Below are 26419 nucleotides of genomic sequence, written 5' to 3'. Positions count from 1 at the left end.
TAATTGCCAACATTGTTTGTTTGCTTTGCTCGCATAGTCGCATGATTCGAACTTTTCTAATTCTGTCTGTAGTTATTCCTCTGGGATTTTGATCTGTTAAAGAGGCCTGATTAGAGCATTTAGCCTTGAATTTTACGCGAACAAGCAATGATACTCCTATTATTTTAGATAACTTTGTGAAACCATTTTGATGCATAGCAAATGACTAATGTTTCTGGAAGTATGAGAACAATTGATCATAGTTCTGGTTTTGTTCTGAATCATGCTTTTTCTTTCCTGCTTTTCCCGTTTGATTCTCTGAAAAACGAATTGACCAGAATCATTACCAAAACTGTTGAGAATAGCAAATATTTTTTGGGAGATGGACAAGGAGAGATTTATTTTGGAATAAAAACATAAAGAACAATTAAATACGGAGTACTACTTTGAGGTGGCAAAATCAGGCAAAGTAACGGATTAAGGTGGGGTATTTGTTGTCGTTGATACAGTGGTATTTCTTTGCTTGTTAAGTTGTGGTAACTTGTAAATGGTAATTGATAAACTGTAGTTTGAGATGTGACCAAATTGTCTATCCTGGTTATAAGAAATGAACCCGTTTACTGTTTTTTTGTCCCCTTCTCTCCAATTCAGATCCAGCTTTTGAAAGTCGTATCAATGATGTAAAATGCCCTTTGAAGGCAGTCACGAAATGTGATGAGACTGCTAAGGCGACAGCCCTTTCTGAGGAGAAGCTTGTAAGAGAATTTGGTCACATCTCAAACTAAGATTCTATGATAAACTGTAGTTTGAGATGTGACCAAATCTCTCCTCGTTGTTGAACTCCATGGCTTCATGAAATAAGATTCTATGTGCATGAAATAAGGTTCTATGTTCATGAAATAAGGTTCTATGTGCATGAAATAAGTGTTAAATGGGCATAAATAAAATTATATGTGCATGAAATAAGGTTATATATGCATGAAATAAGGTTCTATATGCATGAAATAAGGTTCTATGTGCATGAAAAAGTTGTTCAGTTACAGTTGGTTATATTATGATACTAATTACTTTTGGTTAAGGACGTTAATTTTATGGGCATGAAATAAGATTCTATGTGCATGAAATAAGGTTCTATGTGTATGAAATAAAATTATATGCGCATGAAATAAGTGTTCTATGTGCACGAAATAAAATTATATGTGCATGAAATAAGGTTCTATGTGCATGAAAAAAAGTTCTATGTGCATTAAAAAATTCTTCAGTTGCATTAGTTGGTTATATTATGATACTAATTACTGTTAGTTAAGGACATTAATTTTATATGGGCATGAATAGATCCTATGTGCTTGAAATAAGGTTCTATATACATAAAATAAGGGAAATGACGGTGGAAGAGATTTAATGTATTTACCGGTCTTTTTATGTAACTACAAGGCATTTTAGTGTATCTCTTACATATCTTACTATGTGAGAAACATTTCAGTGTCCTTATATCAATTATTTAGGCTGCCATAATATGAAACGCCCGTTATTTCATAATCGTATTTGTATGGCGTATTTTAAAGGCTATTAGCTCAATGGTAGAGCAATGTGCAAATTGTGCACAAAGATTTGATATTTCATGGCCAATATGGGAGTCGAACCCACATCTTGTGAATTGCACAATGCTCTTCCATTTGAGCTAATTGGCTTTCAAAATAAGTAAAACGTAGAAGAATTAAGAGCTCGGGTGTTTTACTCGAAAAGCAACGACATCAAGAAAGTGACAGCAAAATATTTTTGGATTCTTTTTTTACATATGAAGCAGACAGGAGAGCCAAGTTAGAATTGCAAAGAACGATGGAATAAGAATGAGAATTTGAAGCTGTTATTTAACCTCGACATGGGAAATAATCACTTAGATGGTAGCATTCCTGCTTGGATAAGCAAGTTAAAGTCTTTACAGTTTCTTGATTTATCCGCCAACAATTCGTCAGGAAGTATACCTGTAGTTCTGGGGAATTGTGGCAACTTATTGGGCTTGAACTTGAGTCACGACGACTTATCCGGGCAGATCTGACAGAGCTCGATAACTTGAATCAACTTCCAAATCCTATTGGATCTCATTAGCAACTCTCTTTCGGCCCAATACCCGATCTTGATAAGTGAGATCCTTCTTGGACTGAATCTCACCCACAACCATCTCTCAAGGTCGGTCTCGAGTCAGTCATCGAACATTATTAGCATACAATCCCTGGAAAAACCAGTAAAAGAACAATGCCGAATGAGTTTGATATGCCATTTGCCCTTGTGAATGAATTCCTGAATCCACCAGAAGCTCGAAGGTGATCTTGCAACAAGTAACACCCGATCACTAAACACATTGCTGCCCCAACCACGTTATCTCGAAGAGTGTCGGCAATCCAATTAGGAGCCACCACTATTATTAGAATTATCGCACCTGGCAATTCTAGCCAATCTGCAGCACAAAGGTAATAAGTCTCAGGCATACTCAAAGTGATATGGTCCATCTAGTTCAAAACTCGCAATCTCACTTAGCCTAGCGTAAGATGACTAGAAATGTGGACGGGAAGATGCATACCAGGGAATTGACGTGGGAAGAAAAGGCGCAGTACAACTGCTATGAAAGTAACCCACATTCCGAATCGTCCCCGCATTTCAAAGCAACCAAGACGGGATTACATAAATTATTCGAGTAGAATGTAGCTAGCTTCTGATTACTAGGAAAGTAGGAATTCTAAGGTGAACCAAAACCCGTACTCAAGAAGGCAAACAACACCAATGGACTAAAGAAGAGGTAAGGCACCAACAATCCTGTCGAAATATTCGTCTTCCAATTTGTGCAATCCAATATCGAAGAAATAATCGCAACATGCATGAGACATGGACAATGCTCAATAATTGAACACTTAATTAATCTACAAAGAAGAGAAATGACTAGCTAATAATATTGGCGAGTCGAGAACTTGTTCTCTTGTACTCCATCTTAAGTTAACAAAGTTTAGTAACAATTTGATCACGGAAATTATCAAATTCCGGAGGACGACCAGACAGAGGGCGTCCGCTTTAATACTAACAAGCTAGTCATTTAGTCATGAATCGCGCATAATTTTCAGATCATATACTAGTTGGATGATGAAATTATGAGAAGGCACAGAGCCAAAAACAAAAGATTAACTCATTCGCAACCCAATTTCTTAATCTACAACACCAATATAAGCGAGAAAGAGGTGCTGCCAGAAGGTTTCATTCTCAGAGGATGATGTCATTGATGGATTGGCCAGTTGGTTCACAGGTGCATCGGTCGCTTGGTGTGCATTCACAGTCCCTCGTACAGAAATCACAGAGAGAAGCGCGTATGCGATTGCTGCAAGATTTAAAGATTCAGATGCTGAGCATAATAGCAGTTCCTGTTTTTTTTATTGATGGCCCTGCAAATGCGATGTGGCCAGGATGTTATCGCGTAGATTTTCAAGTGGCTCAACCACTACCACCTGCTCCACCACCTGAATCAAACCTCGACTTGAACCTTAGACTCTGAGTTACGTGAAAATACTCTTTTCACAACTCAGATATGATGTCGAACATCAGAACAGTCAGTTTTAATGTATTCGATCTCTGTAAATGCAACAATTAGAAGAGGAAATCTCAGTCCAATAAGTCGTATAAAGAAAACTGTTTGTAGTAAGAGACTTTCAAAGCGGGTGAAGTAATATTAACAACACAATGCAAAACAGCAAAACGTTACCACAAACTCTAATTTCCAAAAGCTTCTCCAATAGCATAACATTAACAAAATATCACAGTAACTCATTCAAGAACAAGGGTAACCAGTAACCCATCTAGTATTACTCTTAATTAAACGTCCGAATTGATACCAAGATGAAAACATCTACACATAAACTTGTTAAACCTAATACCATAGTCATTAAGTAATTAATTTAGTTAAGTCTACTCCACTTCCTTAAGTATGTGAGTACCAGCAGCAGCATTGCCACCATCATTCACACCTGCAGTATCAGCAGCACCAAGCTTCAGATTCTCCAACTTAACCTCAACATCATCAAGCAATTCAAAACCCCAATTATATGTGTACAAACTCGAATCAACAATTCGTCAACCCTAATTTGTTGACGAATTAACAAATTCGAAAAACATAAACTCGAAATTCAAGGAAATTAATTGAGAAATCAAACAAACCTCATCGAATTTTTATGAACGGTGAAGGATAGTACGATTTGCGTCTCCATTGATGAAGAAAGCAACTGAATATTGAAGCATATTCTTTAATTAGAGGAAGCAGTAAGGTGTTTAGGGAGAGAAAAATAAATTGAAGATAAAAAGTGTACTGGTACGAAGGGTTAGGGGGTAGGACGAAAGATCGACACTTTATTTGTCTAAGATCTCATGGTTATGAGTGGTTCTCACGGTTCTCATTATATTAGTGGTTCTCACCGGATCCCGACCCTATATATATATATATATATATATTTGGGATCCGGTGAGAACCACCTACATAATGAGAACCGTGAGAACTCAACCTTACGAATTTTTTTTCTAAAAAATAACGACATATTTGGATTTGGCATAGAATTTTATGCCTAGATAACATATGTCTTGGTCCAAAAAGTTTAAATTATTGACCGAAATCGAGACGAGAAATATTTTATTAATTTTCATGCACCTACTACTCATTTTTCATGTATTTAACAATTTTCACGCACCTAGAACTCGTTTTCGTGCACCTAGAGCCTGATATTTTCATGCACCTATTAATTAATTTCAACAATTTTCATGCACCTAGTATTCGTTTCCGTGCATTTATAGCCATTTTAGTATATCTAATTGTATTTTGGTATATTAAGTTTATATTTTGTAAATAAAATCAAAAAAAAATTTTTAGCTACACCAAAAATGTGTTTGAATAAACAAAACTAAGGGTAAATGATCCATCAAAACTTTCGGAATAAGATTTGATGATGATTTAGTAATAATTCTCACGGTTCTCATTATGTTAGTAGTTCTCACCGGATCCTGACCCTATATATATATATATATATATATATATATATATATAGAAATGGGATCAAGAGAGTCCACCTCCTTACATGAGTCCAATAAGTCCTAATTTTAGCCCTTAGATTGTAACAAAATCAAGGGCTAAGATTAATTCTAAAAATAAAAAGGCTATATAAAACACAACAAAACCTAATTCCTTTTCATTTCACAGCCTCCCACTTCTCTCTCTTCCTCCCTTTTTCTCTCTCCGTCTCTCTCATCCCTCACTCACAAACCAACCCTAATCAACCTACCACCACCACAAAACCTCCGTCCTCCGCCAACAACAACAGGCAGACACCGCCTTTCGTCCGTCCTTCATCGTCGTGGTCGTCCCTCCTCCCTTCCTCAACCGTTGCCACCAAACGCCGCTTCTCCTCTTTCATTTTTTTTTTAAGATCTGAAAACGTGTGTAGGTGGTGGTGGTTGGAAATGCGGTGGGTAATGGTGTGGTGGTAGTTCTGCCGCCTTCTCCCCTTTCTTTTTTTTTTTTTTTTCAAATGTAGGTGCTGTTGTTGGTGGCGCGCGGTGGCGATTTACCAATGGTGGTCCTTCCTCTTATTTTTTTTCTTTAGATCTAAGCAAAGGAGTGGTTGTTGGTGGTGGTGGGTCCTTTGTGAGGCTGTGGGGTGGTTGTAGTCGGTGGTTGTGGGCGTTTGTGGTGTGGTGGTCGATTTTTTTTTCTGTTTTTTTTCTCCATTCGCGGCTGTTGCGTGGAGGTGGTGTGGTGGTGGATTCGTGTATGGTGTCGGTTCAGGTGTTGGTTGTTACAATGGTTATGGTTACAGTGGTTATGGCGAAACATAATTAATTTAAATTACGTAATCTCTCGACCATTAAAGTTTCACTCGTATACCGTTGAAGTTTCACTCGTATGGTTGTTGCAGAGGGGTCATTTTGGTGATAATGACGTGGTTATATGGATTACAGTTTCAAAGATATGGACTAAAGTTTCAAAGATATGGACTAAAGTTTCACTTGACATGTACTAATATTTATTTCATTGATATGGACTAAAGTTTCATATGAATGGACTAAAGTTTCACATGACATGGACTAAAATTACATTCCTAAGAGAATAAAGTTTCATAAACCGTTAAAACTACATTACATAAATTCAAATTAATATAAAGTTAGAAATTTATAATCCTAAAAAAAATAAAGTTTCAAAATTTATGATTAAAGTTACAATTGTAGAACATTAAAGTTACATTTCATAAAATTACAATATTTACGTAAAATGTATAAATCAGTAAAATTAATTAATTTCAAATTTTTGTATCAAAAATTGTCTAAAAAAATTAAAGTTTCAATTTTTAGCATTAAAGTTTCAATCGTAAAACATTAAAGTTATATTTATAAATCAGTTAAATTAAATAAATTCAAATTTTTATATTAAAAAATGTTTTAAAATATTAAAGTTTCAATTTTTAGCATTAAAGTTTCACTCATAAAACATTAAAGTTACATTTATAAATCAGTAAAATTAAATAAATTCAAATTTTTATATTAAAAATTGTCTAAAAAAAATAAAGTTTCAAATTTTAGTATTAAAGTTTCACTCGTAAAACACTAAAGTTACACTAAAAAATCAATTTTATATATTTAAAATAAAATTTTATAACATAAATTTAAATTTTTATTTATAAAATAACCTTAAATATTAAAGTTATAATTGTAAAGAATTAAAGTTACACTTATAAATTAAAGTTTCATTTATAAAACATTAAAGTTTTCATCTTAAAGTTCTAAAATCTCAACCATCAATCTTAGAAGATCAATGGATAGGATTAGGACTTAGAGGACTCACCATTTTAGGTGGACTCATTTGAACTCATCTCTCTCTCTCTCTCTCTCTCTATATATATATATATATATATATATATATATATATATATATATATATATATATATAGGCAAGATCCGGTGAGTCCACCTATATTTTTGAGTCCCATGAGTCCACTTATGTATCACACGTTGTACACAAGAATATCAGAGGGTGTGTACAGTGAATACGAAATTAATATCAGAGGGTGTGTACAAGCGATAGCATTCGGATAATTCAAATATACTCTATCCACCTACAAAGGTCACAAGTGAATACGAAATTAATCACATTACTTTTTAGCAGACGCATACATTCGGCAATAGGTCTTGGTATAAACGGGTGGGCCGAACAGACATGTAAAAACCTCTAATAAAATGGATAGAGGGACAAGGTGGGGCACCCCATGTGCTTCCCATTTTATGACAAATGGATATTTTGTGAGGGGAAGTGGTATCCGTCTATACGTATAGACGGATAGTGTCAGTCTATAATGAGACTTTTTGTACATTCGGAATGCTCATAGATTTTTTGTAACAACAGTAGTCGACTCTTGGGGAAGAACCAGATAAGAAGGCTCACTACTGTCCGCAATATTTTCATGTTTTACAATAGTTAGCAAGGGCGAGTGGTAATGGACAAATTAATTCTCTTTAATATTTCGATTTTTGTCAATTAAAGTAAAATGGTACCTCACACTCGAAAGTCAAAGCATCTCCTTGCTCGGTACAGTGTTGTCTTTCAGATAAGTTGTCTAGAAAGTCCAGAGTTTCCAATCCTTCAACCCTGACTTCGCTGAAGTACAAGTTGTGGGATGTGTTAACATATACGGAGTACTTTGCAAAAGGAAAAAGATGCTGATGTTGGCCATCACTCAATAATTCAAGAAAGGCGAATTTGGAGATAGACAAAGATCAATACCTGATATTGGAAACTGACATTATAGCTGTTAGTATAAATTTAACGATTTAAATTAATCACAAGTCTGCAATCCATAATCCATATACATTGATCCTTAAACTAAGTCTGCAAGCCATATATTAGTGTTTTGATTGATTTCCAATTTTTTATAGCTGTTAGTATAAATTTTGTGTATTTTGTATTCGATTCGATATGTTACACTAACTAATGGGGTTGAGCTATGTAACAGAGGAGACACAAATAATGGCGGATTACAATGGTGAACAAGATGACTGGCAATGAACATGGTGAAAGGCGGATTTAGGTTCAGTGGTGTGATATTGTATAGTATAACCCGTGATATTGTTTAGTACAACCAGTGGTATTGTTTATTGTAAGATGTGATATTATTTTGTATAACTTGTGATACTCTTTTACTGAACTCATAGACTCAATACAATATCGCAGGTTATACTAAACAATATCACAACTTCATTTTTTTTTTTTTTTAAATATTAGTTTTTTTTTTGGTAAAAAAAACGTGATATTTTTGTGTGCTACGTGTGATACATAAGTGGACTCACGAGACTCAAAAAGGTAGGGTAGACTCATGTGATCCTAATTCTATATATATATATATATATATATATATATATATATATATATATATATATATATATATATATATATATATATATATATATATATAAAGGAAGCTTTTTTCGAGCGATTACAGAGAGCCCAAGTTTTCAAAACTACCTAAACTATTTTTTAATTCAAAGATAATGATCAAGATGTAAATTAACTATACATAATGATCATAAGCAACTAACCGTATAGAATTGTAAAGCAAATAAAATTCTATTATGGGTGTCTTTTATGTAAGCTAGAACTTAGGACTAGAAAATATTAGTATATAAACCCAATGATGAATGTCTGCCATTAATCTTTCAATATCCCCTCCCCATTGATTATTTGAATATGAATTAATTTTTGTTGCAATGCATCACGTTAACTTTGTTATCTTTAATATACTTTTACATAATATGGAATTTAATTATATACTGTATTTTTTGTGATTTTTCAGGAAATAAACTAACCATCGGGAAGAAAGGATTTGGATAATTACAACAACAATAATCAGATTGGTATTTTTTATTTTTTGTTATTGTATCGATGGTAAGTCGGCAACCACACGTACAAACCCACATACTTCTCCTCCTATGGCTATATTTCCTCTTTTACCTGCAAGATGCTGCTTTATAATATATTGTTAGGTTTATGTATGAATTACTGAGTATTTTTTTCATGTCCTATTTATTTGTTTTTCTATATTGGAGAGATTCTTGAAATTATCGGAACAACTTCAAGATCAACCACTTATATATGCATTATTTACATTAATTATTTTCTCTAATATTTTTCGTTGGGTGTCTAGCATAACACAATTTTAAATCATATATTTAACTATACGTTTGTATGAACTAATGTCATGAATTATACTACAAAACTAAAAGTCAGAGAATTGGTAGACAAGTTGAATGAACCCATCGACAAGCAACTCACTGTCAAGATGTTGGAGTATTACGACGCTAGAACGCATTGCATCTTATACCAATATCTGATATTCTGATGTCCCATAAATACTAGAGGATGTCAAAACTAAAGAAAAAAAAACAATTATCACAAGATTCACAACTAAGGTCTTATACCAATATCCGTATATGCAGAATATCATAATGAAAAAAATAGTTATCACAATTTTACATACAAAAAAAGATAAGATTGATTAAGCAAATTTAAATTTAAATACAACTAAAAGATAGAGTTTATGGGCAATAAATAAAGATGAAAAATTACAACAGGACAATAATTAGGATCGATCCCCCACAACTGCGATTGGGAGGGGTTTAAATACCGTAATCCTTGGACACGTCCCGAAATCCGGATTAGTCGGCCCAATGTGGTTCGGATTACCGGATGGTTTAGACCAAAAAAAAGAAGTTGAGTAAGATTTAAATATATCAATTTATAAATTAAACATCGTTTTAATACAAAATAAATTGTTTTATCATAGTTTCGACAAAGTAAAACGGCGGTTTAATTAATATATGACAATGACAATTTCAAACTACCTAGAATTTTTGATAGTCTGTTATCTGAAATGTACACACTTTGTTATATTTTTTTGTAATGATTGAGTTTATTTGAGACTTACATTGTTCGCGAAGAAGTATTGACCAAACCATTCTTAACAAATCAGTTTTAATATCTTCAATGACTTTGAATGTAGCTATATATACGTTTTTGTTGTAGTTGTTGTAAATAAGTAATTTACATAGTTGAGCTAATCAATAACATTTTTATTATAATTAAAAATATTCAAAAGACTTTACCAATTGACTCATGGATCGTATGAGCATTAAATCTAGACACGTGAGAAAATTTGGAGCTAAGAGTTTGAGAAGAGGTCCTAAGTCTCTAAATATGCGGGCATTCCGTTCTCTCCCTATAGCATAAAGTGTTACTCAAACACATTCACATTAAAAGCCGTATACATTTTTGTTGTTGAAGTCACAACTCTAATAAGTTATTCTCAGAGTTGATTTTTAATCAATAACCTTTTTAATATAATTTAAAATACACAAATTTTAGAATAAGACGGTCTATTTTATAAAAAGTTCATTCAATTAGTGTTAACGAGTGAGTTGTCCTTTTATATAATATGACGGTCTCAGAGTGTGAAACTGTCTCACGCATAAATTATTGTTACAAATATTACCTAAGATTCTACCAATAGGCCCGTGCATCGCACGGGCATTAAATCTAGTATCTATCTATATTAATAAAGGAAGCTTTTTTAGAGCGATTATAGAGAGTCCAACAATTTCAAAAGACTTTGGAGCAATATTATATTTGGGTTTGGAGATTATAATCTATCTATCTATATTAATAAAGGAAGCTTTTTTCGAGCGATTATAGAGAGTCCACCTTTTCCGAAACACCGAGGATAATTATAATTTAAAAAAAAAATCTACCCAACCGTAATAGAGTTTAAAGTCCACTTTGTTACATAAAACAACTCTAGCATATATATAATATAATAATATAATATATAATATAGTATTATATAGTTATAAGAATCTGGTTAGGACATTATAATTGATAATTGTTAGCAAATAAGAGCAATAGAGTTCTATTAAGCTCAAAACACAACAAAGATAAGCCATAGGTTTACCATTTACGTGAAGATCACCAATTCTAATACAACAGCAACCCTATACGTAGTATATATATTTCAGCTCTTCATCTCGAATATCGATCAGTATTCGCTCATTCATATATTTCCTTTTGAATGTGTTGTGCTTTTCTTTGTTTTAATTATTCATGTATACAATGTTCCATCCTTCTTTACAACGCTACATACGTTTTATATATTTCGCCTTTTCATCTTAGATATCATAACTATTCTCTCATTGACAGTCACTTTTTAATTGATTGTGTTAGTGTTTTGTTCGTTTTAATTCTATGTGAAATAATATTTTTTTCAAATGAGTAATAACTATAATTGCTCTTTATTTACCAGCATTATTTGTATATATATATGATGCAGGTTGCTGATAAATTGTTCTAGGACGAATATATTGAAGATTATATACATATTTGACGATAATAAAGGCTGAAGAGGAATGAGAATATAATTTAGAGACTTTGATACCTTAACATGAATAAGGTAAGACAAAAGACTTATGATTCAAATTTGATGGTATACTTTCTAATATTATGAGTTATTATTACTACATTCATCTTCGTTGTCTGTCCATATAATTTATAGCTATAAAGTTTTTGTTGCCTTAAATTCGTATTGTCAGTCAAAGCTTAGTCAGGTCGTTATCTTCGAAAGGTGTGCCTATTCGTGTTTGCACACAAGTTTATTACAATAATACAAATTTATTACTAACGCATGTTTTATCAGGTGCAACAGACACGCTACGTGTTGTGAACAAGCTATAATACATGCCTGCAATTGAGTGTCTTGTGATAGTCACGAATTTATTATTAACATATACGTATATATATACATATTCATTAATACGTTGGATTTTTTTTGTCAAAATGTAATTAACTAACTGGTATTTACGTGAGGATTCACGAAAAATTTGTTTTCTTTTTTTTTTATGAAAATCTTCAAGGGTCGTTCAGAAAATAGGGGCTATTTTGCTCCATCTTAAAACCAAGCTGGTTGGTTAAGAAATTCCGAAATGCTTTTTTTGGATAATATGAAAGAGTGAGTTTGAAGGGGAACAAGGCTACAAAGTCCACAGAGCTAGATTGTACTACGTATTTGTGATACTATATACGAGTATATCATGCATGATTAGTTGACCTTTACACGTTTCGATCGAAACCGACAATTATATTAAAAGCTAAAACATATACCATAAAATATTTGAAATAAAACTCAAATTTGGTGAGAGTTATTCTTCAAAGACTACTACGTAATTAATCATGTGACTAATTACAAATAGATTTCTTCGTATCATAAAAGCTAAACAATAAAGGTTTATGGTTTGTAGGAGTCCAGGGTAATTGAAAAGTAGTTACTTCATCTATCCCAATATTTTGATATCTCAATGAATTGTTTACCTTCTATTTTATGAAGCTTTTACTCCTTCAAAATATTACTTTACCAAACTACCCTTGAAAATACAGCCATGTACAAGCTACCTCACAAAAATCTTCTATCATAAAAATTAGTAAAGGCTTGAGGTCTCCCCAGCCAATCTGCCGCATAAACCAAATAGGAGTATATGTGTATTTTTTTATTCCTTTTCTCGATATTTGTGTCCAAAAAGGTAAACAAATTACCGAGACGGAGTTGTGTGGTTTACTAAGAGAACATAGAATTCTTATTAAAATTAAATTCATATCAACTTGCAATTTATGTGAATTAAACAAAATAAGTGACTAGAGATTGACCTATACTTATAGACGTTTTTTTAGCGCACACATACAACTATACACGTAAATTACACCCACAGTAAGTGGACTATACATTTGATATACTACCACCAATTGTGTAGTTTCTGAGAATTATAATAAAGTTTTCGAGTTTTGTTTAAAAAATTATGAGCTTTTACTATAAAATTTATGAGTTCATTAACTTAAACATTAAGCTCAAAAAATTACAATATATAACTCAAAAATATTAAGTTTTGACAGTAAAAAATTAAAATAAAATTTATACACTTTAAAAAGCTCAAAAAAATCTACATAAACTCAAAACAAATGAGGTCTCAGGTAATAACATACTCCGTAATAAATAAACAATATTTTATGCATTTTTTGTAGATCACTTTTAGACATCTACCTCCTCCCTTCTTGCATTATACATTTTTTTTAACATTTTTATGTTACAACATTATACGGAGTACATGATAGAATATTACAAATAGGCCCGTGCATCGCACGGGCATTAAATCTAGTTAAGAAAAATAAAAGAGGCATTTTTCAGGCATCGTGAGAGAGTCCAAGTTTTTACAACTACCTAAATTATAAAACTAATATTAGATATTAATGTTATTTAATTAAAATTTTGAATTATTATCTAAAATTTATCTTTATAACATAACTACATTATTAAAATCTTACGTATTTTACTTGAACTATGATCCATGTATTCAATTCAAAAACTACATCTCTACTCTATAAAAACATCGTACATGCCCTCCCTCCCTCATTATAAAAATCTTAATACGTTTCCTTTCAAACCTTATATTGTGGTGGTCTTTTATATACTGTAGCTTCAGATTATATAGCATGGTGTTTCAATTTTGATGGTTTTATTTATGAGATTTAATTTTTATTTCAGGAAATAATGACACATGCAGATTCCAGACTATTTAACATATTATTCACGCTTGGTAAGCATCAATTTACGGTACCTCTAACATGATCTACTTACGATAATAAATATGCACTTCTAATTAGAGGCGAGAAAGAATATTTAGCGTTTTCTACAATCTTCTTTGAACTATGCATCACACATGTACGGAGTAAAGTATCATGTATATTAAGGTGTAAATTATCATATTAATCATATAGATATACATATTAGTGACGCTAAATCATCAAATCTTACCGTATACATATTATCAAAGATGATTCATAAGAGCTAACTTGCTTTGTTTTTATGTTTTCCATATTTTTTGTGTAGGTGTGAAGTCTGTGGACTTAAAAATTTTACACATGAGGGGGTTGCATATACTATGACAAATCTTTTTGACCAACAAAAATATACAATGGCAAATCTAATACGAAGTAATGAAATAGATCAGGCATAAAATTAAAGGCGTAAACCAAACTCTAATACTCTATCATAAATACCTATCATCATATAATTGAACCCTATAAGAAGTCTTAGTCCCTCCAAAGATAATTTTATTAAAGCAAATTAATGGGCTCATAAATAACCTCCTTTTTCTCCCTAGAGAAAGAGTTCATTATAAAAGGATTACGTATTCCAATTATTATTCTATTTGTCGCGGTTATTTATTTATCTTCAAATATACACCGCACTGGTTGACAAAAAAAAAGAGTAATTATCCGAAAAGTCGATTTCACAATAATTGTATTGTGCGTTTATCATTAAATATATATGAAGTTAAAACGTCACGTAGAGTCACGATAAATAATCAAAAGATCACGAAAAATATATAAAGAGAACGGGAGAATGGTCTTTTAATAAATTAATAAAAGATCGATTTTTCCAAATTTTATGAAAGTTAAAAGATAAACTACATGAATAATAAAACTCATAGTGCAAGGGAAGCCGTATTCTACGAGACTTTGATACAAATAAGAACAATACCGTAAATCCAAAACACCTAAATTTTATCAATAGGAATACGGGTGCAGTATATATATATTGATACTAATTTTGACTTATGTATAAGTTGGATATCACGATTACTCATAAGGTTTGTACATAAATTAATCAATAAGTCTTTATTATGATGGGTATATCTGTGATAAGCCTGTGACAGGTGTTTTGGGTAAATTTTACCGATTATATGTTAATATGTGAGGTCAAAGTGATCGTCTACGGTCTTTGTGCGTATAGCGAGATCGATTAACAAAGGTAATGAGCAGCGAAAGAAGAATAATGACACGAGAGAATTTTGGTGACGCGGAAAACCCGTTGTGGGAACAACCGCGGGGGGAGTCGGAATCCCACCAACAATTATACTATAATCGAGAGTGATTTGCAAGTAAGGAAGTACAATATTTTTCCTAATAAGTCCCACGGAAGTGAATGCCTTTGCTGCTGCGTACTATTCTCCTTTTATAGTCAACTTTCTAGGGTTTCCCCTTTTCAGGGTCCTGCACGCCCGTTGCGAGGTTCCTGGGACGGTTACCAATTTTTAAGGAAATAATTGCTGACTTTTTCCTCCTTTTGACTGACGTTCTTCTTTCATTAAGTGTGCTTATTTGCTTTTTGCCTTGTGGTCCTGATTTTGCCACATCACCAATCTCATCATACTTGCCCTTCTCCACTTAATATCTGCCACGTGTCTCTTGGTCAAGGTTGTCAATTTTACCCCTAACAATTGCCCCCAAATTCTCGTGCAAGTTCAATTGGGCGGGAATTTCTTAACTGACTCAGCCGCCAAAAAACCGTCTGTTCAGTTCCCCACGTCTTTTCAGATACTCACTTTTCCTTCCTCAACTGCCGTGCTTATTAATTGACCAACCGTCCACTTTCTTTCTCTTTCCCTATAACTTTCTCCCTTCTTCTTCTTCTTCTTTCAGTCCCTTTCATCTTCTTCATTTTCTTCTCTTCTCAGCCTCTTCCGCCGTCTTTTTCCAGGTACCCTATCCTTTTCCCTTGTAATGGCTCGAAAAAATACTCGCTCTTCCAGCTCTTCCATGCCAATCCCTATTTCCGACCCTTCCGATTTGTTTCCCTCTGCCTCCATTCTCGCTCCGACGCATTCTTGTGACTCCACTTTCGAGGCGTCGGATATTGCTCTCATCAGAGAGTGGTTTGGTTTTTCCGACGAGTTGGTGGTGCATGTTCCTCTTCCCGGCCAAAGGGCGGATTTTCGTAGGCCGGGGTGGACATGCTTCTACTTCTATCCCTTCTCTCTGGGTTTAAGGCTCCCTTTCCCAAAATTAGTTCAGATTTCCTCCGATTGAACAAACTTGCTGTGTGTCGGAGGTTGCTCGTACGCTTGGCGTACGTTGCTTCCTCTCTGTGCCATAAATGATTTGTATGACCGTGGGATCAACCTTAGTGATCTGGGTCACCTCTTCACTGTGCGGTCCCTGGGTCATGGTCAAGTGACCCTACGAGTCCGGGAAAACGAGGAGCATTGCATAGTGTTTCCTCCTAAGCCTAATGATACCGATTGGTTTCGTCGCTTTATCTTTGTAGAAATTAATTCTCTTCCTGCTCCAGTTGATTATATATATTCTGGGTGGCGATCTACTTCAGGTATCTAGGACTCTCTTTCCTTTCTCCTTGCTCTTTGCCTTCTTACTTTCCTTACTTGCTTTTTTGCGCAGGTTTGAACCGCTTAGTGCCTTCATCCGACGAGACCGCTTCACTGACCAAGCTTTTTGGCTTGCCTCCTGACCAGAGATCGTTCAACCGCCTATTGGGTTTTGCTCCCGGTGCAACATCTTCTGTTGACGTGGAGGAAGAGGAGGAAATAACAATGACTGGTAGGTTTCCCTTTTGCATGCTCTTTTGGGTTTTCCTTTTTGAGATCCTCCGATGCTTCTGGGGCCTGACCTCTTCCTCTCACTTCCTTAGGATCCTCGGAAACTGTTAGACCCAAGGTTACCTTGCAGATGATCTTAGCCCAAAGGAGGAGGAGGGCTACAGGAGGCGCACCTAAGCCTGCTTCCAAGAGAAAGGCCGACTCTACCCCAGACGATGAAGTTTCTCTCCCGAAGAAGCAGGTTGCCTCCGACGAACCTGCTCTTGAAGCTACCCCTTTGGCGTCTCTACCTCCTGATCATATTAGGCCACCTACCCCTGCTGCCCCCTACTCTTCTCCTGCTGAGATGACCCTAAAACTACCCGAAGGATTTGGCCATTCCAGGGCCCTTGGGCACTGGCCTTACTTGGAACGGTTGATGTTGCCTGGCCCTCGTTCATCTTTGGAGAAGAGGCCCCTGAAAGAGATGGCGGATATGGAGGCTGAGCATGCTTTCGAGGTGGATCCCTGCCTGACTCTGATAGTTACCTTGTTTCTTTTTTTTTTCTTTTTTTTTTTTTTTTTCTTGACGGTGTTTCTCTTCTTTTGCTGGCCAGTCGCTGCAGATTTCCCTCCTCATCAGGGAGAAACTCGCTAAGCTTGAGGACGATGTGTGCCTTCTTCAGACGGAGAAAGGGGAGCTTCTTAGTCAGCTGGATATGGAGAGGAAGGAGAAAGCCGCCCTCAGAGGGGATGTTGGCTTGGTCCGTCATACTTTGAAGGAATCAGAGGAGCAGCTCGCCCAAGCTCTGGAAGCTAACAACTCCTTGACTGCTGAAAATAAAATTCTGAAGGAGAAGAAGGCCAACCTCTCCAAGGCCCTGGCAGATGCAGCCGCCTGTTCTTCCTGGGAGATGAAGATCGCCTGTATCAGGGAATTCAAAGATGGGAAGCACTTGTTCTGGGACCTGGAGGAAGAGGAGAGGTTATTTGCTGAGTCCTTTCCCGAGAAGGTTGATCTAGGAGTTTTGTCCGACTTCGAGATTGATGCTCTGGAGGAGGACGACGGGTTTTCTGCTGCCGAGGAGGAAATCCAGGAAGGGACCAACGCTGCTGATAACCTGGTTCCTGTGAATAACCCTGCTGATGGGACTGCTTCTGAAAACGTGCCGGCTGCTAGGGAGGTGGAGCGCGTCCTGCTGGATTAGGGAGATTCTCGAATCTCAGCTCTCTCTCTTTTTTTTTTAGTCTTATCTTCTGGGCCCTGTGTGGCATAAACTTTGTTAGTCTTTTGGATAATTTTCGGTGTGTTTTGGCCTTGCTCATGGGAGCAAGGCGTACTTTGATATTTTGCCGTTTTCAGGCGCTTTAGTTAATATTCTGCCGTTTTCTGGCGTACCTTTATTTTGTCGTGCGTGCACCTTTTTCGTTGTATAATTGCCGGCTTCCGTTGATTGGAGGTTCTGGGATCTAATTGCCCCTCTGTTTCAGAGGAACCTCGCTTGCACGGATCTTTGCCGAGTCTTTATGCAGAGCCTAGTTCATCCGATCTGTGGGTACTTAGCCATAAGTCCATGCTTCTCTGTGTAGGGACATAGAAACTCCACCAGATTAGCTTTCGCAGGCTCCTATCCTCTAGAGCATGCAAATTTTGAAATAAGCCCAAAGCGTATTGTTGATAAAACTTTTAGATTTTAAATTTGTTTAAGGCATACTGAAATTTTGATTACAATTTGATAACTTGAAGTCAAAAGTTTTATTTGGAAGCTCAGAAAAGGATTTTTAAGGTTTTATTTGAAAAATTGAAGCTCTTAGAAATGAAAAGGACACTTTTGCAAAACCTGGAACCTGGTGGGGTCATCTTGCATGTCTCAGTTCTTGATCGCTCGGTCGCTTTATATGTAATACTTCTTTAGGTGGATGATATTCCACGATCTAGGGACCATTTGCCCTTCCATTGTTATGAGCCTGTAGGCTCCATTTCCGACGATACTTTCCACCTGGTATGGTCCTTCCCAATTGTAGGCAAATTTGCCTGCTCTCTGGTTTTTAGTGTTCTGGAAAACTTTTCTCAGGACCAAGTCTCCTACTTGCAGGGTCCTGACCTTTACATTTTTGTTGTAGCTTCCGCCACTTTCACCTGTATGAGGCCATCCCGATCTGGGCGCTGTTCGAGCTCATCCACCGTGTCTAAACCGCTTGCCATTTCCACCTGGTTCCGCTCCTCCGTGCCGGCACCCGTATCTGTGGGTAGGAACCACGACCTCTGAAGGGATAATCGCTTGCTTGACCCAACACCAGTGAAGGGAGTTTGCCCTGTTGCTACTTTAGGGGTGGTCCTGTCAGCCCATAGGACTAGTGGTAGCTCCTCTGCCCATTTGCCCCCAATTTCTTCCAGCTTCTTTCTCAGGTTCTCCACTATGATTTTATTCTTGGACTCACTTTGCCATTGGGTGAGGGTTTACGGGAGTAGACTTCGAATGAAATGTTCCAACTAGCACAAAATGCTTCTGTCTTATTACCAATAAACTGAGACCCATTATCGCATATTATTTCAGATGGAATACCAAACCTACAGATGATGTTGCGTTTAATAAAAGATATCACCTGGGCCTCGGTAACTTGGGAGAATGATTCTGCCTCTATCCATTTGGAGAAGTAATCCGTCATGGCGAGCATGTAGACCTTGTTTCCTGGTGCCTTGGGTAGCGGTCCCACTATGTCCATTCCCCATTTCATAAAAGGCCAGGGAGAAATAACTGGGTGCAGGGGTTCTGCAGGCTGGTGGCTGACTGGCGCATGCCTTTGACAGGCGTCACACTTTTTCGCGTATTCCATAGCATCTTTGCGCATCGTGGGCCAGAAGTAGCCCTGCCTGAGGGCCTTGTTGGACAGGCTCCTGCCCCCTGCATGGTTTCCACATTCACCACTGTGGATAGCATGTAAAACAGCCTGGGCTTCATCCTTATCCAGGCACCTCAGGTAGGGTCCTGCATGGGATTTCCTGAACAACACACCATCAATCAGTACAAATCTGGAGGCTCGCATTTTAAAGCTTCTTACCTCTTTTTGTCTGCTTTGAAGTGTGTCATTCTCGACCAATCTTGATAAGGCTTCCTCCAATCTACAGCCTCTTCTTGGCTGGTAGTGTTTGCTAACACCCCTTTTTCCTGTGATTGCGGTTAGCCAGCTGTGCCTTCGTTGTCTTGTTCTGCTTTTGATATTACAGGTTCTAGTACGTGGACGATAGGTACGGTGGAGATTGTACCTGCCTTGAATGTTGCCCCCAGGGCGGCTAAGGCGTCAGCCTCCACGTTCTGGTCCCTGGGGATTTGCTTGATGTTGAAGGTCTGGAACCTGAGTTTCAACGCTTGCGCTATTTCTAGGTAGGCCATCATAGTGGGGTCCCTAGCTGCATAAGAGTTATTTACATGGTTCACGATGAGTTGGGAGTCGCTGTATACCTAGAGGTGCCTGATTTTTAGGTCCAGAGCCAGCTGCAGACCCAAGATCAAGGCCTCATATTCTGCCTCGTTATTGGTAGCTTTGAATTCGCACCGAACCGCTGGACCAGCGAGTCTCCTTGGGGTGACTTAAGGACCAGACCAACTCCTGCTCCCTTCATATTCGAGGCTCCATCTACATTCAGCTCCCACACCTGTTCTCCTTTATCCTCCTCCGAGTGAGGATTTCTTTCTCGACCGCATCCGGAGGGAGGGGAAAAGTCGGAGACGAAGTCCGCGCAGCCTGGGACTTGATTCTTTGTCCGAGGTTCGAATTTCAGATCGTAGCCACTGGTGTATGGACCACTTGGCCATTCTTCCCGATAACTCGGTCTCCTCATTATAGTCTTAAGAGGGTAGTTAGTTACCACAGAGATAGTATGGGATTCAAAATAAGGTCGCAACTTATAGGAGGTTGTGACCAGCGCAAGTACAAGTTTTTCGAGTGAGGTGTACCTGGTTTCTGCGGTAGCGGGGACTTACGACATAGTATCTTTGGATCTTTGTGTTCCTTCGGCTCTCGAACTAGCACTCGCATCGACCCACCTCCGTTACCGAGAGGTATAAAGACAAGGGCTCTCCGTGTTCGGCTTTGATAGTAGTGGTGGAGTGCTCGGATATTTTTCAGCTCGTTGAGTCTTTGCCTCATGCTCCTCCGTCCACTCGAACTTCGGCTCTTCCTTAGGATGTCATAAAATAACCTCGCACTGTCCGAGGACCTTGCTATGAACTGTTCGGGGCTACTCGTCCCGTCAGTGCCGCACGTCCTTCGGCTTTTGAGGTGACTCTAGCTGGAGTATGGCCTTGATTTGTTCAGTGCTGGCTTCTATCCCCCTCTGGGTGACCATGTATCCCAGGAACTTCCCACTGGAGACTCCGAAAGTGCACTTCGAGGGATTCAGCTTCATTTCATATTTTCTCGAGTCTTTGAAAGTGTCACCGAGGATGTTCAACGTCTTTGGGTAGCTTGTTTTGATTTGACCACCATGTCGTCGATGTATACCTCCATGGTGCGGCCTATTTGTTCTTTGAACATAGTGTTCACCAACCGTTGGTAGGTGGAACCTGCATTCTTTAGACCAAAGGGCATCACGTTATAGCAATAGATACCTCGCTCTGACCTGAATGCCGTTTTCTCTTGATCATCTGGGTGCATCTTGATCTGGTTGTAGCCACTCCAAGCATCGAGGAATGTGAGCATTTCATGGCCTGCTGTGGCATCCACCATGGCGTCTATGTGTGGCAGCGGGAACGGGTCTTTAGGGCAAGCTTTATTTAGGTCCGTAAAATCGACACAAACCCTCCACTTGCCATTCTTTTTCTAACTACCACCACATTAGACACCATTCCGGTACTTTACTTCCCCGATTTTTCCAAAGAAATGAGCAAAAAAGTTGTCTACCTCCTGGTTTATAACCTGGTTCCTCTCTGGAGCAATCTTCCTCCTCTTCTGCTGGATAGGCTTATATCTTGGGTCCACACTCAGCTTGTGTGTTATGATACTTGGATCTATACCTACCATGTCATTGTGGGACCAGGCAAAGCAATCCATGTTAGCTCTCAATAATTGAACAAGTTCCTGACGGACTTTACCCGTGCATTCGACCCGATGAGGATGGTTCGTTCACTCGTTGCGGCTCATCCAGTGATCTCGTCCGGCTCGCCCGAGGTGGCTCGACGTATTCTACCCGGATGCTCGCTCTTGAATTGCTATCTTTGGCGGTCCGGCCGTTGGTTTTAGGGCTATCTTGTAGCAATTCTTGGCCTCCTCCCCGATCCCCACGTATCTCTTGCACTCCCCAAGGCGTTGGGAATTTCGAGCATTGGTGGTAAGTTGAGGGTACCGCCTTCATTTCGTGGATCCGTGGGCACTGAAGAATCACATTGTAAGTAGAGGGCCCATCAATAACCAAGTATCTTACCTGCTTGTTGACTCCTTTGGCATAGGTCGGGATGACGATTTCTCCCAGAGAGTGCTTCGTTTCGCCACTAAAACCGACTAGAGGTACCTCTTTTGTTGCCAAGTCCTTCTCGAACCCCCATGACCTTCGACGTTTCCAAAGATAATCAGGTTTACGGAGCTTCCCGTGTCCACCAGGATCTTCCGTACCTCGCGATTTCCTATGGGGAGGGTGATGATCAAAGCGTCGTGGTGTTGCTCCGGAGCATTTTGTGCGTCTGTTTCATCAAAGGTGATCGCGGGAGGTCCCGGCGGGCCGACTCTGCAGAAAACTCGCTTATCTCCTTTGGTTTGCGTGGCGTGTCTTTTGGCTGCTGAATAGGTCAGGCCGCACAATTGCGAGCCTCCTGTAATAACATTTACAATTCTAGTGCACACAGGTGGAGGAGTAGGCAGAACCTGGTTAGTGGAATGAACTTTAGTGGAGCCTCCTGGCAATAGGTGGTCCAGGTTTCCTCGATCGTACTGGAATTTGACTTCCTTCCTCAAGGTGTAGCATTCGTCGGTGTCATAGCCGATGTCATCATGGTATTCGCACCTTTTACTGGAGTCTCTCTTGTCGTTAGGACGCTCGTCAGTCCGCTTCCAGGGCCATCTGACTCCTCGGATCTCCTTTAGGGCCTTGAGTACACCTGCAAGATTGGTTGAGAATTTATACTCACTTATTTTCGGAGGTGGCTCTGAGTTGTTCTTTCCTCCTGGTCCCTCCGAGACTTTATTCACAGGTTTGCTGTAGGGTTTAGCTCTTTCATTCTGCTTCTCCACAGGTGCCTTTCTGGATGTAGAATCTGTGCCATAAGCCGCCCTCCCGGGCCCCGAGTCTTCTTCCCGGCCGCATGACCGCAATGCCTTTGTCGCACCTCCTCGAAGGTAGTGCATGGGTACTTGGTCAAATCTTTATACAAGTCTGACTCCTGACGGAGCCCCTGGCGGAATGCTTCTATGGCTGTGGCTATGTCGCACCGAGGGATTGCCACCTTCTCCCTGTTGAACCTGTTCAGAAAATCTCTGGTGGCCTCCTCGGTCCCCGCACTATCCTGCATGTGTCACTTTGTTTGCTTTTAAATGCCTGCGGCCGGCCGGCAAACGCTGTGGAAGGCATTGACTAAGTCGGCGGCGGTTATACTTGTTTGCAAAGTGACGAACCATTGCAAGGCTGCTCCGGATAGGGTAGATCCAAACCCTTTACACATACAGGCTTCCTTCAAGGAGCCTGTCGCGGTGATCACCATCATCTTTTGCTTGTAGTGGTTGATATGGTCAAGAGGATCCGTGGTTCCGTCGTAAGCGTCATGGTGGCGCGCACGCATCCTTTTGGGACACCGACAAGGGCTATGTCATCCACGAAGGGGGAATCTGCGTAGCTATCTCGTGTCACCTTCTCCAGGGGTCTCGCTACACCAGGAATCCTGTACATCAGGTCCCTCAGCTCTTGGTATTGCTGCTCCAGCAAGCTGCCTGTTCCTGCAAGAGGGTTAGAGACAGGCGGAAAAGAGCCAACAGAGGTACCTCCCAACCAGGCTCCTCCTGGGAATTGACTGTCTGGCTGACTTGCTAAAGGTGTTGCGTGGATGATGGTTCCTGGTTGCCACTCTGGTGCTTGCTGAGGAGAGGTTCCTCCCACCCAGTTCCTCCCCGAGAAATGTCCGCTTCTTTGGGTTCCTCATGCCGATCTTTGGGGTCCTGGATTCCATCCCGCCACCGAGGAGGGGTGTTCCTGCAAAAAGTTGCGAGTTAGTTCCCGGCTGACTATTAGACAGAGCACTACCTGGGGTTGGCTGCAAGCTGAATGGTCGATCAAAAGACAGGAACCCTAGTCCACTGGGCTCGATGGCTCCTCTAGGTGGTATTCCTTCAAGATCCAATCTGGTGACCAGCTCCGATGGAATCTGTCTGGGGCCCGCGTTGGTAGCCGAACCGGGCCTCAGAAGGTGGAGGCAGTGCGGCCGACGAGGTCCTGGTTGCGATCTGGTTCCTGAGGTCTTGGTTGTCCTTCCTCAAGCTTTCAATGGCCCGGTGCAGGGTATCCATTCCTTCCAACACCACTCGCATTGGGTCTGGCGATGAGGCTCCTGACTTTTTCGGGACTCCTCCTGATGCAGTTTCCCGAATCTGGATCCTGCTGGGGCTGCTTTCCCTGCTGGATCTCGTAACAACGGATGCTGCTGATGCCTTAGGCGCTTGGGGTGGCTTGAAAGGCGGTGGCATGGCTCTTGGGGAGGTGCTGACCGGGGCCATCCGATCGGCCGACGGAGCGATGGCGATCCGTGCTCGCTGGAAGAGGTCTTCCCCCAAAGGATTGAGAGGATACCCCCTGGGTGCTAGACGAACTCGCACTGGATCCAGACATGATGACGAACGGATTGCTTAATTTCGACTTTATGAGAAATTGATCACTGAGGCCCCACGGTGGGCGCCAAATTGTTTTGGGTAAATTTTACCGATTATATGTTAATATGTGAGGTCAAAGTGATCGTCTACGGTCTTTGTGCGTATAGCGAGATCGATTAACAAAGGTAATGAGCAGCGAAAGAAGAATAATGACACGAGAGAATTTTGGTGACGCGGAAAACCCGTTGTGGGAACAACCGCGGGGGGAGTCGGAATCCCACCAACAATTATACTATAATCGAGAGTGATTTGCAAGTAAGGAAGTACAATATTTTTCCTAATAAGTCCCACGGAAGTGAATGCCTTTGCTGCTGCGTACTATTCTCCTTTTATAGTCAACTTTCTAGGGTTTCCCCTTTTCAGGATCCTGCACGCCCGTTGCGAGGTTCCTGGGACGGTTACCAATTTTTAAGGAAATAATTGCTGACTTTTTCCTCCTTTTGACTGACGTTCTTCTTTCATTAAGTGTGCTTATTTGCTTTTTGCCTTGTGGTCCCGATTTTGCCACATCACCAATCTCATCATACTTGCCCTTCTCCACTTAATATCTGCCACGTGTCTCTTGGTCAAGGTTGTCAATTTTACCCCTAACAACAGGTCAATTATCACTCATATTAGTAGACAAGACAAAACTAAAAGTGTCCAGGAAATTACAAATGAGTTATTTTTATCCACCAAAATGAATATTGTCCGTCATCAATGAAAATTTGTGTAAATTTATAGAGAGCACGCACATTAATTATTTAAATTAATGTCTCATGTCATTATTGTTGTGAGTAATATTTAGGATATATCCGAAAGATGCTCCAAGTTGAATTCATATGAATCATATCTAAGTTAAACTGACTCGAAATGAACTTAGGCGGAATTGAACCGAAATTAAATGTTATTGTGTAATCCCCTGATCAGGGTGATTAACAAAGCTTCATATATATACTTGAGAATATACAATATTGTGTCCATATACAATACCTAATTACTAGGCTAAATATCATACGGAATATACGGTATTAAATATTTACATATTTACACTAATACGCCCCCACAGTTGGAGCGGGAGGAGGCCGGACGCTCAAGCTGGATCGAAACCGGGTGAATAGATATCTCGGAAGTCTCTTAGTAAAAATGTCAGCATACTGATGTTCAGAGGGAACGTGAAGCACACGAACAGAACCAACTTGAACTTTTTCACGCACAAAATGAATATCGATCTCAATGTGCTTAGTGCGTTGATGTTGAACCGGGTTGTCAGCCAAATAAACAGCAGAGATATTGTCATAGTAGACTAGAGTAGCACGCATGATAGGAACGTGAAGTTCACACAATAAACTACGAAGCCAACTAGTCTCCGCAACAGCATTGGAAACACCACGATATTCAGCCTCTGCACTAGACCGGGAGATAGTCGGTTGCCGTTTAGAGGACCAGGAGACAATATTGTCGCAAAAAAAAAAACACAGTAACCGGATGTCGAGCGTCGGGAATCAGGACACCCACTCCAATCGGCATCTGAATATGCTGTAATAAAGAAAGACTTAGACTTGGAAATAGTAAGACCATGAGCAAGTGTACCTTTAACATAGCGGAGCAGGCGTTTCAGAAAGTGTAGGTGCGGCTCCCGTGGGGCATGCATAAACAAGCACACTTGCTGAACAGCATAGGCAGTATCAGGCCGAGTAATGGTCAAGTATTGTAGGGCTCCAGCCAAACTGCGATAAAGAGATGGATCGGATATCAAGGGACCGGCAGTGGCACTGAGTTTAGAGCCAACATCAACAGGAGTAGTCGTTGGGTTACACGAAGTCATAGAGGCCCGACTAAGAATACCTTCAGCATATTTCTGCTGAGAAAGAAATAGACCATTGCCCGACCGTGTAACGGAAATACCCAAGAAATGATTAAGGACCCCCAAATCAGTCACAGCAAATTCCTGCGACAAAGAGGCAATAATACGCTACAATAGGGCTGTACTTGAAGCAGTGAGAATAATATCGTCCACGTATAATAATATATAAGCGGTATGAGGACCAGAACGATAGATGAATAACGAAGTGTCGCATATACTGCTCGTAAACCCCTGTGAAATAATAAATGTAGC

General features: G+C 39.1%; 1 protein-coding gene across 1 annotated transcript; it reads right to left on the bottom strand.

The window, feature by feature from the left end:
* Window positions 1–21969: 21969 nt before the first annotated feature.
* On the bottom strand, window positions 21970–22809 carry LOC141628209 (uncharacterized). Its single transcript, XM_074441380.1, has one exon. The coding sequence runs from the start codon at window positions 22807–22809 to the stop codon at window positions 21970–21972; it is 840 nt and encodes a 279-aa protein (XP_074297481.1).
* Between the last annotated feature and the right edge of the window lie 3610 nt (window positions 22810–26419).

This window comes from Silene latifolia, chromosome Y (genome assembly GCF_048544455.1).
Source record: "Silene latifolia isolate original U9 population chromosome Y, ASM4854445v1, whole genome shotgun sequence".
Taxonomy (NCBI): Eukaryota; Viridiplantae; Streptophyta; class Magnoliopsida; order Caryophyllales; family Caryophyllaceae; genus Silene; species Silene latifolia.
Note: the sequence above shows the minus strand (reverse complement) of the source record. Positions and strands in the feature narration are given on the sequence as shown.

Excerpts from the sequence above, each read along its gene's own strand:
- LOC141628209 (XM_074441380.1), bottom strand. The coding sequence starts at position 22,809 with ATGCACTACCTTCGAGGAGGTGCGACAAAGGCATTGCGGTCATGCGGC.